General features: G+C 32.7%; 1 protein-coding gene across 2 annotated transcripts in view; it reads right to left on the bottom strand.

The window, feature by feature from the left end:
- LOC113400399 (uncharacterized) overlaps positions 1-14375 on the bottom strand; it is a 168001-nt gene that overhangs the window by 39754 nt on the left and 113872 nt on the right. For both annotated transcript variants that reach the window (XM_026639952.2, XM_026639954.2), the window contains one exon: positions 8876-9026. In XM_026639952.2, coding sequence (XP_026495737.1) covers positions 8876-9013 — 138 coding nt within the window. In that variant the 5' untranslated portion in view covers positions 9014-9026. The remainder of the gene's footprint in view (positions 1-8875; positions 9027-14375) is intronic.

Below are 14375 nucleotides of genomic sequence, written 5' to 3'. Positions count from 1 at the left end.
AGGGACATAACATCGTTAGTACCCAAGGTTGGTGGCATATTGGCGATGTAAGGAATGGTTATTATTTCTTACAGCGCCATTCTATGTCTATGGCCGGTAGTGACCACTTACCATCAAGTGGCCCATTTGCTCGTCCACCTACCTATATAATAAAAAAAACCAGCAGTCAGACATTGGCATCACTTACAACGCCAATGCACCTCCAACCTTGAGGTCAATATGCTAAGTCCCTTGTGCTGTAATTACAAAGGGTCTGTATCAATATAAAATGTTTTATAACTGTTAAAAAATTTGTACACAGCTAGACGAGACTGTGCAAAGTTCGATTTGAATTTAAATAAAATGAATGAAAAATAAATAATATTTTAAAATATATATAAAATAAAATATTTTAAATAATAAATTGTACGATCAAAAGGACGAATAGACTTGTATTGTTTTATTTTTAAACGTAATACAGTTTATATTTATAGTAAATATGATTTAATAATTTCAATCACTTGAAGAACTAAACGTTCGTGACTAGAAGTCACTGAGTTGGATTACTCTTGTTTATTCCCTGATTCTCCTTAATATCTTGCAACTCCCTGTCGTACTGTTCGGAGAAAATGCTTTATTAAGTCGAGGTTCAATAACATATATAATATTTTCTCTAAGTCTTGTTGGTACTAGAAACATTTATTATAATAACACATGAGCTTTAGTATGTAGTCCGTACTGAGTGAAAGAAAATCGAACTCGAAATTACAGATTTGTATCCGAAATCCTGTCTAGGTAGTTACTGATATTTTGTACCAGCAAGCAGCAATATTTAGTATATTTGTATTTCGGCTTGAAAGGTAAGTGATGCAGTGTAACTACTGGCTCAAGGCTCACATCTTGGTTACAAAGGTTGGTGGCGCATTGGCGATGTAAGGAATGTTTAAAATTTCCATACGGTGCCAATGACTTTGGGCCGTGGTGGCCATTTACCAACGTAGCCCAATTACCCGTTCATATATGTTAAAAAAAGTGTAGGTTGAAAGTGGTGGACAAAACATTTCGCATACAATTAACCATATATTATTTCGCTGTAAATTGCTTTCAATGTGCTACCAACAGTGACAATTAGACAGAAACAATTACAGTTACGACAAATGGATCGCAGATGTCAAAACGGTCATTGACCCATGCCGATATTTGACGTAACTATTTGACATAATTTTAATTAATATTTGTTTTAGGCGTGGTTTAGGCCACGTGTGTAATATAAAAATAGAAAAACTTTTCACATATTTTAAATATTCGTTATACTAGCGATGGATATTTCTGATAAAGTTTCAGTTTTACAAAATGAATATTCGCTATCCACGACAGTTTTTTTTTTTTTTTCGATATTTGACAAAAGCGTCGATCAAATGCACTAAACAAATACCCCAGCGGAGAATGAAGAGCGACGCGCATTCATCAATCAAATCACGTTCGCAATACATGGCTGTAATCATTCACTCGCTCCCGGCCATTTTGTTTTAGAAATTATTCACTCCGCTGATTTAAGAACGGGTTGTCGAAATATGTTAAAATTGTGTAAATCTACATATACTCGTATGTTAATTAATAGATGAAAATAAATGGAAATATATTTCAAATTAATACAGCGTTTAGTTCAGACCTGTGACGACTATTTTTCTATTAAGGGTGAAAGATTGTGATTTAAAGTGACACGGGCTGGATCAACTTCGCTGCCGGTGTTTTAGACATAACATCAACTGACAAAGTATATATACATAGATGCAGTTTTAATAATAATTGACAATTTTTAAATGATATTTAAATCAATCGTAAAACAACTACCTGAAGTTAAAGGATCAAAAACGAAGGAATATCGATTTAAATTTTATTTGTCGATATTGTTTTTTGATGCAACGGAACTTTTTAAAAGTATATTGTAAATGACAGTTCTCGTCATGTCTCTAATGACAGATAGACTAATGATTGTAACATACGTTTGTAAAAAAAAATCTGAGCCAAAAATGTAATACAATTTTAGTAGATTATGTCTATGAAGATATTTATGTAGGTGTCTGTATGTCATAAAAAATTTATCACTAAAATATTACTATTATAAATACGAAAGTAACTCTGTCTTTCTGGCTGTTGTACTTACAAACCACCGAACCGAATTTGATGAGATTCGGTACGAAGCAAGCTTCAACTCCAAGGAAGGACATAGGCATACTTTTTATGCCTTACAATTGACAAACAAGCCCTAAAAAGCGAGTGAAACCGAGGTTGACATCTAGTTGTATACCTATATATAAATGTCTGAAATAAAAATATACCAAATCTTCCAAACAAGTAACAACGTTTCGTGAGTCATCAACGCGGGTTTGCCAACGATATCGATATCCTGGCCGCGCGTGTCTCAGTTCCGTAACGTCGGATCCCAATTTGATCATACGCGGAATATAACTTATGGTAAATGATTATCTTCGCCATAGATATTGATACTAATAAACATGTCACAAATAATACGTCACAAATTATAAGATATAAGGCTTCGTCTAAGGAAAAGGTTTTCTGGTAGAGCTGATTATACCCCGCTGCTATAATCCGGGTTGGTATATAAACATATGAGAGAGTTTAATCGGAAGTAGACGCATTCAACCTGTATGTGTCTAATTTTAAGGTAAAGTTACAACTTGTAAATGTCTTGCTACTGGTCTACCCACTTAGAGTAGAAGATTTGGAGCTAACACGTCTTTCTAATGCGGGTTGGAATTAAACACATGCAGGTTCCCTCGTGATGTTTTCCTTCATCGCTGAGCACGAGATGAAAGAAACATAAATTAAGAACATCGAAATTCAGTGATGCTTTGCTGAGTTTGAACTCGCAACCATTAAACCACAGAATCATCACGGCGCATCATAATTTAAAACGGAACACCAAAAATTTGAAGTCGTAAATTGGCATTTTTAAAACGACCCTTGCAGTAACAAATATTTGATTATATTTGTAATATCGGAATACTTGGCGTTGATATTTCGAGCCTCGTTCAGTTCCGCGGTCAATTGGAAGGCAAAGCCAAATTGGCATCAAAAAAGCTCGGTGTGCTTAGCAAAGGCAAGACAATATTTCACGTCGGCTCATCGCCTAAGACTATACAAGGCGCAAATTCGGCCTCACATGGAGTACTGCTCTCACCTCTGGGCGGGTGCTCCCCAGTACCAGCTCCTTCCATTTGACCGTATCCAACGTAGAGCAGCTCGAATTATCGAAGATCAAGCCCTTTCTGATCTGCTCGATCCTTTGGCTCTGCGTAGAGATGTTGGGTTACTCTGCATCTTCTACCGAATTTTCCACGGGGAATGTTCCGAGGAATTGTTTGGATTAATCCCGACAGCTGAATTTCACCTTCGGACATCTCGTCAAAATTCTAAATTTCACCCGACCACCTAGATGTCCGAAAATCCACAACAGCGCGATTCTTAAAACATTTTCTGCCTCGCACTACCACTCTGTGGAACCAGCTTTCGCCGGCGGTTTTTCCGAACCGATACGACTTGGGAACCTTCAAGAAAAGAGCGTACTCTTTCCTGAAAGGCGGCAACGCACCTGCAAGCCCCCCGGTGTTGCAGATGTCCAAGGGCGGTGGTAGTCATTTTCCATCAGGTGAGCCTCCTGCTCGTTTGCCACCTCTAACATAAAATATATACATATATATATTAGTTATATAATATATAACTAATATTTTAATTGTAACTTAGCTACTGAACTGTTTATGAATCTAAATTTCATTTTAAATTTGTATTAAGTAAGTAAGTTAAGTAAAAAAGTAAGTTTTTTTACATTGGTTATTATTTTAAATCAGTTTTGTGGGAATTTTAAAGAGCGACCTTTAGTACGAATTCGGTCATGTTCGAATACGAACTGGTGGAAAACCAGCGTCCTTTCTGATCATTTTATTTCGGTTGCTTTGAAATAAATTCCTAGTTTTTATACATTTTCGGAAAGCTAATTAAACGATTATGTTTTTAAAATAATCTGCAGAAAAAGTTTCATAATGATTTTTTTTTTGTTTTTCAGGCATATTTGAGGGAAAAAAATAAAAAAAATATTGAAATAATATCGTTTTCCGTCTTGCATTTTTAAATTTAGACCGATAATTATTGTTTAAATATTGAAAAATATCCAGTGTTTAATCGTTTTTATAAATCAGAAGAAAAAACTAGATTTTAATCGAAACTTTTTTTTTTAATAAATTTTTGAAGTTGCAATTTTGACTTATTTTGAAAAAATCTAAAAAACGTGATAACTCAAAAATTATTTACTTTTGCATCATGCATATGGGGATTAAAATTATCGCAAATCATCACCCCTATCACCTCCTAGAGAAGTTTTTATTTTTTTTATAACAATTCCAAATTCAAAAGTCTATTAAAAATAACTAAACCCTTAGTGGAATCCCTTATCCTCTACATATAGATTACACAAAGTATGGCAGCAAACAGCCCACAGGATGTTGTTTTAGGACGTGTTGTGTAAACTTTTATTTTATTCTATTTCAGGCGATCAGCTTGTTTTATCGAGTTACGTATAATATTCGAAATCGATTTTGACTCGAATTATGTCGTCTTGTTTTTTTATTGAAAAAGCTTTGAAAGTGAAATACTAAAAGTTTTATATTTATATAAGGTTAATATTCAATAATTTCACTTTTATTTACATTAAAGCCTGTTTTCATTGTTTAGTGCAGTGTTGGGCAAACTTTTTATATGAGGGGCCACAAAGTTTAAGTAATTCTAGAGGAGGATAAATGCATTTTGTGCTAAAGATTTTAATCATAATATTATACAAACATCACCTCACCAGCCATCACCATCTACAAACATCACCATTTCACCACGCTGTAAACAAATGGTCCTGGTCTCGGTACTAAGCAAAATTTGTTTTCGAGGAGGACGTTGTTTTAAATTTCTGTTTACTACAATAAGAAGAGCTTGATATTTTTATATCTCTACTACGATATCATATGAGTACATTAGAGACAGTTAAGTTATCGTTATCTCCCTTTAAGTTGAAGATTAATTAGTTTTTGTCATGCGATGAGAATTAGTCAGGACAAACAATTCTGATAATGTGTAGGTTATGTACATTTGTTTAATAAAATTTAAATTTGCACCAAAACATAGTCTAGAAAATTTCATGAGCACAAGATGAATTATATAAAAAAAAAAAATTTCCGACTAGAAAAGTTGAAATTCTCGGCTTTTCTCTACTATGACGCGTGTATTATACATAAAACCTCATAATCACTCTGGTTACTGATGTAAACCGCATTAAAATCCGTTGCGTAGTTTTAAAGATCTAAGTTTTTAGGGAAGCGACATTTTATACTATGTAGAGATTATTATAGCATTTTTAATCCTATTTTTTATACTATACACGTATGTATGTAAACGCTAGAGGGTTTCTGAACTTTTAATAGATTCCCTTGTGGTTCGTACGGGAGCTCTTGTAATGGAAATTTAGTCATAACACTGTTTACTCGCAAAATAGTTTTTGATAGCAGTGTGGTATAAGTTTTTATCAAATTTAACTAAATTCCTTGATGAGATTTTTATATTTAACAATTTATAATTAAATTCTGAATAATAAATCTACAATTATTTATAGAATATGTATTTGAATTCGTAAATTTTGGAACATTTTATAGCAAATTTAATTTGAGTAAAAAATAGTTTAATAAATATCAATTGCATTAATATTGTTATTATTAAGGATTATTTTATTAATTCGTTTAATTATTTAATTAATATTTATCTTACGTTATTTTCATATTTCAAAATCAAAATATACTTTATTCAAATAGGCTTATACAAGCACTTTTGAATTTTACAGAACTATATTAAGTAAATATACCACCGGTTCGGAACGTGGATGGTACCGAGAAGAACCGGCAAGAAATGCAGTAGTTACTCTTTTCCAACATTTAAAATACGAAGTTATGTTATTTAATTACAATTATATATGTAATATATCTTGCTTAAAGGTAACATCAGTTACTTAATTTGTTCCATCTATTTTATATAAATATATAAATTATTACTCATTCATCTGTTTTTGCTATCGTTTAACGTTCACCAGATAAGTTTACTTAGTTAGTGGTTTATTTACTTAGTGGAGGTTTTGTGTAAGCTCGCTTGGGTAGGTAGGTACCACCTACTCATCAGATATTTTTCTACCGCCACATAGCAATATTAAGTATTATTGTGATCTTGATTTAAGGGTGTTTGAGTCTGTGTCTAAAGGTAAAAGGGACATAACATATTAGCTCCCAAGGTTGGTGGAGTACGACTGATGTAACGAATAATATCTATTAAAATTCCAATGTTTATGGGCGTTGGTGAGCACTTACCATCCGGTGGCTCACCTATTACATAAAAAGAAAAAGTTAAATTTGAATATCTCGCCTAATTCTGCCTAGAGAGTACAAGACACAAATGTTTGTTACGATTAAAGAAAACTCTTTAAATATAATGGTCTCATCTGAAGTCGCTGTGATATCTGTATTTCACGGCTCAATTTCACAATGATTTCATTTGTTAAGAGTTTACGCACACGATAATCAAATTATGGTCGATTTAAACTCACGACTTTTCGTTTAATTTCACGTATTTAATCACTGGACATTATAATAACTCTATCATGTTACGCATTTCAAAGTTGGAATAGTGTTATCAGTATCACGTTAAAATGTTTCCAGTAATTTGTCAGTCCCTATGACTAGGAATGTAGACGAAATATATTTTCCATCTGACAGGGTCATAATCATTTCAGACACGTCTCGCTTTGTGTAATCTCTCCACGCAGTGTCTGCTACCCTCTGATCTAGATTGTAATTGTTATTGCTTTGTCTAATTTAAATTTAAATACAATAATTAGTCTTATTTTAATTATGTTTAAAAGTGATTTTCCTTTATATTTACATTTTAGTTATTAGATATGTTTTAAGTATATAATAGAAAGAGACAGAGAGATAGAGAAAGAGAGGAAACGGTAGTCCGAAGAGGGTATAACACTTTTTCCTTACGTGACGACTTCTGTCAGTTCACTCTACTGTAGCGAAAAAAAAAAACTCATAAAATACTTATTACTGATCAAGCCAAAGAGGTTAACATTTTCTTAAAACTATTGCTATTATGGTTATATTTATCAATGAGATGTGATCTTCTCATATATCAGTTGATGGTTTAATCTTCCCAACATTAGTACGAAGGTATTTTGTATAGGGTGACGCGGATATCTCTTGAGCGGAGCCAAGATGGCCGAGTGACTAGAACGCGTGCGTCTTAACGGATGATTGCGGGTTCAAGGCGCCATTGAATTTTCACGTGGACAACTTTGTTAGGAAACCTGCATGTGTCTAATTTCAATGAACTTCTGCCTCATTTGTATCCACCAACCCTAGTAAGCTCAAAACCTCTTCCAGCTGTGGGATTGGCTGTTACTTTTACTTTAGTACTTTAGATTTTTAATTTGCTTGTCTGCCATTGGTCAGTCGAAAATTAACGACCTGTTGTTTTACTATACTATACCAACTACAACCGCATAGAGCGTTGGAAAGAATGCTAAAAGCATTCCTAGATTGAATCGAAATTCCGAGTTTCTAGATGAAAAATGAACCGGCGCTCACGTTTCTGGTTGAAACAGCGATACGAGGACAAGAATCTTATAAATTATTTGGTACTATAACGTCAAGGTAAAATGTTTCGACTGCAAACCGTATAAATATATAATTTGAAATAAGAGTCAAACATAGCCGAGATAGTTCAGTAGTTAGAACCCGTAAATCTTTATCGATGATTGCGGATTCAAACCCAAGTAACCACTGAAATTTTGTAATTTAAATTAATATTAGGACTCTAACTTGTTTTTACGTTGTTTTTTGTGCAGCTTTATTGACAGAGAATCTCTATAGTATTGGATCGTGGTATGGGAGAAAATCGTAATGATAAGTTTTTTGAAGATATTGTTACGGCTATGGTGAACATCGCCGCCCTAGTTCGGCTTTAGTATTTTCGGGTTTATCCACAGCGAGGGTCACTTGTTATTATTATTATTAATAAAGATAAGTTACCTTTGAGGCATTTTGACTCGAAACTGACCGTAAGACAAAATCAAAATCATAATATACTTTAAACAATCACTTTTAAATTTTTATTTTATAAGGTTTGATTCAGTGTGATTCTACAACCGCCAAGTATTTAACCCTGAAAAGGTTCTCTGTTTTTATTTTCCATTATATATGTACGTCATAAATTTTCAATGATATTTAAATGTATGTTTCATGTATGGACAACGAAATATATCAACAAATACAACTCAAGTGAGAAAGTAACGTCGACGTCGACAGAAATTTAACAATCCACGCATCAAAACCGGGTATCTCTGTAAGTCGGTTTCAACATTTCACGAGCGAGACACGAAGTGAGCTTCATGACGTTCCTGACATGTATATTTTTACACGTGTCAGTATGAAATATTGATAAAATCACCGATATACGAATGGTAAATTAAAAACATAGTCCGAATCGCAAGGCCTACTTCTGTTGGAAAGTAGAACGTTTTCATCAAAATGCACCATCGTATAGCGTTTGAACAATTCCACGGATATTGTGTTGGCTCTACGATGATAAACAAAAGGTTTATCATGGCAGTTTTTTGATATTTTACGATACGGTATAATGTTTTGAGTGTAAATCGTGTTTTTAAGTAGTTAATATAAGATAACTGTAATAGTAATTATTTAATAAAATGTAATCTGTAATATTTATTTGTGTAATGATATATAATAATTAAAAACAGCTGTTTTTTTACTCAATAACGACCCACCTCCACAAAGTTGTCGGTGACGAATCTCTGGACCAATGACGTTTTGCCGCACTGTGTATCTCCGACCAGTACAACTTTGATCTCCTCCTCAGTAGGAGTACCAGCGCCTCCCTCCGAACACTTCTTGCCTGACCACATTTTACTGGAAAATCTGTGGACAAAGTATTATTGTTTAATATCACACATACCAATGCTCAAACTATTCTGCCTAGAAGAACCGTCATTAAACTATGTAGTTACTTCGTATAGTTAAATTATATATATATTTTAATTAAATACAATTTATTTATAATGAATCTCGCATGAAATTAATCGAATAAAAACTACGCTTTTTTATCATATGCTATAATTTATTCGGACGGCGATCTTCGTTTGATCCAGATTTTTCACTGGGCTTTTAAATAAACGAATATAATTAAATATATAATTTATTATTGTTTATTATATATTATTGAAACAAAAAGTGGGCGTGTTTGATTTTATAATGCTACGAAAATAAGATGTTTGAAAAATTAAGTAACGTTCACACCAGTGAAGATTTTCCTCTCGTTAAATAATAGCTGTTACTTGCAATTGTGTTAACATAGTATTATTACTTTTGTTATAAGTGGTAATCCTTTGGTAAGTTGTTTAATATTTCCCATGCCCTATTGTACCTCATAGGGATATATCTATAACCGGTAAATAAGGCGACCGTCGACCCAAAGAAGGGGTCATTTTTTTTACAATCAATCCTTATTACTTCTCTAGAGCATTTATTATTTCAATCTAATAGCGGGATCTGCCTTCCCTAGTATAATGCTTCCAATTTGCTCTATTCGACGTGTCGTTTCGTTTCAGTTACGTTACAGGAACAAAGATCTTTTCTGGCCACATCTGTCCATTTTGTTTTAGGTCACCCTCTAAGTAAGAATTTCCTTAAAGGCGTTTATTTAGTTACGTGCAAGTAGCTTTTTTAAGCAATCACGTAAATTATAAGAAAAGAGTCGCTTCATTCTTCTCCTGAAATATATAATTATGGTGGGGACTATATAGATTTAATTACGCCTTCATTTCAGGGAAAGCTGATCATATTTCGTATCTATGGAATTATGTTTATGGGACACATTTATTTTTTTTAATTAAAAATAAAATGATCTATTGACCTGACAGTGTTTTGTCGAAAATGGTATTTGGATTTCGTAATAAATCTTTATATAGGAGGTAAAACGTTTACTTCAAATCGAAGTAGGTTCTACAAGGCCTATTGGCACCACACCAAAATAGTATTTCTACTTTTAAAATACCTTATTTGACCTAGAATATATATTTTTAGTTTTATATATAAGTAAGGAATGAAATTCGAAAATGCTATGTGTAATATGTAATATTTGGTGGTAGGGCTTTGTGCAAGTCCGCGTAGGTGAGTACACCGACGCCTTACGCAAATTAAGCATATGTAAATTCAATGGTGCTTGCCTGCACTTGAACCCGCAATCATAAGGTTAAGACGCGTTCTAACAGCTCGGCCATCTCGGCACAGGATATACAGCAGGTCAAAAGCGTGCAGTATGCCTTATCGCTATTACGATCATTCCCGTTTTCTGGCGAGTTTTATGATAGAAACTTAACAATAAGAATTTAAAAAAAAAAATGTGCAAAATACAATTACGACTTTACATGTAAACTTTTTAGTCTGTTAAGTTGAACACTGATGTACCTCCGTCTTAACAGATTTGTCATTTGAAAGAAAGGGATGGCATTATTTGTATGGCCTTAAATATATATATTTTAATTGGTAAAGTTATTAGTGTCTGTGGTACTTCATTACAGAAGCGAGTGTCGAAGGAAGAATTTGTTAGCTTCACGGAGGCGGAAATTTGGTTACAAGTTTGTCTGTACTTCCTGTTTATTCAATGTTCGTCACTGTTTCTATCAAAATAATTAATATTTGATGTGTATATACATACTATTGTTGTATATCGGGACAATAGTCATCATTATTGTTTAGTTCTGTACGAAGTTATACCGGGTTATGGTTCAGTAATGACAGATGTCAAATGTCAATTGATTAATGAAGAAAATTTGGTAATGCCTTTAATTTTAGTAATTAATATTAATTAAAGCTAATAAAGTACTGGAAATTTTAGATGGACAATTTATTTTAGTCAATATTGGAAAAACTGCTGGATATAATTTTGACATTTAAGATAGGACTGTTTGTTTGCACGCCTTGGTCATACGCTTCCTTAGTGTAGTTTTATCGTCAACATTCTAATTAAATGAAATTGAGTTTTATGTTATTTATTACAATACAAACATCGCTATTACGTAAGGTACATACGTAATAGCAAATTTTGCTGTTACGGTGCTGATGCTGCAGTATTTGGCTATTACAGCGTTGATTTTCTGGCAACACCTTACGTGACGTCACAATCCGATTTTGTTGGAAACTAATAAAAAATATTTATAAAGTAATTATGATAAGACCTGCTTTGGTAAAACAAATGAGACATCAGGAGAGTTATATACATACATAATTACATATAATTATATACACCTACATTTATACGTATTCCAAATTTAAATTTATTTTTCGATAAACGAACATATTTTTAGTTCAAAGTATTGTAGCGTTGCAACGCAATGCCCGTAAGCCTGGAACGATCTATTGCGGCAAAAAGTTTTTTTGGAACGAATTTCTTCTACGCGGATTGCAGTAGAGTGAACTGGCAGAAAAAAAAAGTGTCAAGGTAACCTCTCTTTCTTCTCCTTTTATAATAAGTTTTATTAAAACTTATTTCATGATTTTGTTTTAATTCACGCGACCTTTAAATAACAATATCGTTTCTTGTCATTTCATTAATCTCAATGTTTGTTAATAGATTTCATTGTTTCTGTTATTTAATACATAATATACAAACGAAAGCAATTTCGTTCCAACCGGGTGTTCCACGACACCTCTCGTTTTTTGGTAATCAGCCCTTAATTCTGACACTCATACATGCCCTTAAATATTTCAATAATTATTTAATCCTGAGTATTATCCAATACTTTTTCTTGTAGTGTTTAATTACAGTCATGTAAATTCTTCATTCTAATTCATTGGAATACTAATGGAAGGGGCGCATTTGATATCTCATCTTAAAATTTTTCATATATGTGCTATAGCTCAGTGTAAAAATTTGTGCTTGCATTTCGGCTAAACAAGACGTACAATAAGACAGAAAAATAGTACCTGACTCATACACACTCACGCGTACGTACACGCACGCACACGCACGCACACACAAGCACATACAGTAACAAGAAAGTAAACTCACACCCACTTAAAAAAAAATATTATCTCTATTTTATTTACCTACAACCACTTTACGTAAGATACGTTTTGTAATTACCTAGGCGATATTTCTAATATGTTTCAATTATTTCAACTTTCGGGGAGAGGACTGATTGTCCTTAACAGAGGTTATTTAATTAGCCTAGCTAGGATAGCCAGTACTTGATCTGTGTTTCGTTCTATGTCTACGTTATTATACATTGAGAGTTTTTTTTCCTTTTTGAACCATGTAATTGTTTATAAAGATGATTTTTTTTTGTACATGTGAGAATATCATATAAAAATAGGCATAGAAAAAGAAGCTGTAATAATACTTACAGATATTAAATGACCTGAACAGCAATTTACCGGCAATGGTAGCCTAAGGCTGCCTGGACACCCACATCAGATAAACGTATCGAAATGTAGTACCGTTAGTGCAACCGTAGTTCAAATATTTGATATATATTGTGTTAAATAAAGCATATTATTCAAACATAATATTGTATATATAGATTACAATAATATTATGTATATTCACAGTAACATAAGTGACGATCATTGTATGTACACGAGATGTCAAGATAAGCTTAACACGCCAAGTTTCCGACTGAAGGTTATTCGCGCTTTAGCAAATGAAGTTCTTCTCGAACAAAAAATTGAAGAGTCAATGAAAATTATCCCTGAATACCCAATTTAGAATATCTGAAATCTTTGAATTAGTAGATCGTAAAGAGACCCAAACAGAATACAATTTCTAAGTAAGTTTTATTTACCAAACTCCTTTTAACCGGTTTAAACCAGAAATACGCACACATACGACATATCATAACTATATCATTCTGAAGAAAAGTAGCAATGATTAGAATTCATTGTCGAATATCAATAGTAAAAATGTTGGTAAATCAAAAACATTTGGTGTGAGGGTAATCTTAGTTTGGCCAATTTATTTTTGGGGTATAAATATTAAACAATGCTAATATTTTCAAGTAATTACTAGTAATATTCAAATTTTCGAAGCGTTCAGTTCGTGCCAGGTGGAATCGGCAATAGGAGAATTCACATCGCTAGGCCCGTTAGTTATTGGGGTTTAACTAACTAGTTTGGAATTGAATTTAACAAGTCTGCTCGTTGGGTGAATCCCTCGTCGATGCTCCACTGGTGCAGAAACAGACAAAAACAGCAAACGTCAGACATATCCCAATACTGACGTTGTTTATAAATACACAAGCACAGGGTTGTGATTTTACATAATGACAAGACGTAATGTCATATTTAACGCAATTAAAGTATCAAAATGGCGCTGTCTACGCACGCGCATCAACTACGGGAATATTTATGGCATTGATTACTAAAACTCTTAACTATAAATCGACTAATGTGGCTCTATGATTTTGGTACGCGTTATTAGTTATGAATCACAAAATCTTTTTAGCTTCCTTTTTATAGATATATCAGACAATACGAGACTTTTGGTTTTATATTAATTATAATCAAACGACTCCGAGGAGCCATTCGTAAGCAGATGTACAATAATTGCAATGAATTTATTAAAAAAAAAAAAGATTCAATTCGTGATTTTTTTAAACAAGTATAGTGTAATAACAAAATAGATACTACAGTGTGAATTGTGTATTGCCATTTGAATTTTACGATTTTTAGTATATTTTTTTATGGGAGAATATTTTATATTCACAAACCTTCGTCTTATCTGTGTCGTTAGCCTTAAAAATAAACGGTATTACCGGAAAGGCTCGTAAATCGCAGGCTAGTAGCGATGAGTCAAATTATTTTTATGGGCCTACGAAGTAACTTGGGGTTTAAAAATATACTCTACATTTCATGTAATTCACACCCTTCGTAGGTTTAAATTATCCAATAGCATTCAATTGTTAGTAAAACTTTCAGTAATTAATAATATATTACATGCAATTTATTAATACCAGATTTGAACATACTTTATTTATATAAGTAAGTACCTTCATTTTTCCTATGTTATATAATTTATAAAATATTTTATAATTAGTTTAAATGATAAAATTTGTAAATGTTGTACATTGTTGACATATTGTTAAACATTTTTAACTGACATACGTATCAGTGAATGTTACGATTATTATGTTTTTCTATTTAAGTTTAAATATGTGTATTGTATATGTACTTTTTTAAATAAACAAAAAAAGGGGGAGGCTTCGTGGGACA

This window comes from Vanessa tameamea, chromosome 17 (genome assembly GCF_037043105.1).
Source record: "Vanessa tameamea isolate UH-Manoa-2023 chromosome 17, ilVanTame1 primary haplotype, whole genome shotgun sequence".
Lineage (NCBI taxonomy): Eukaryota > Metazoa > Arthropoda > Insecta > Lepidoptera > Nymphalidae > Vanessa > Vanessa tameamea.
Note: the sequence above shows the minus strand (reverse complement) of the source record. Positions and strands in the feature narration are given on the sequence as shown.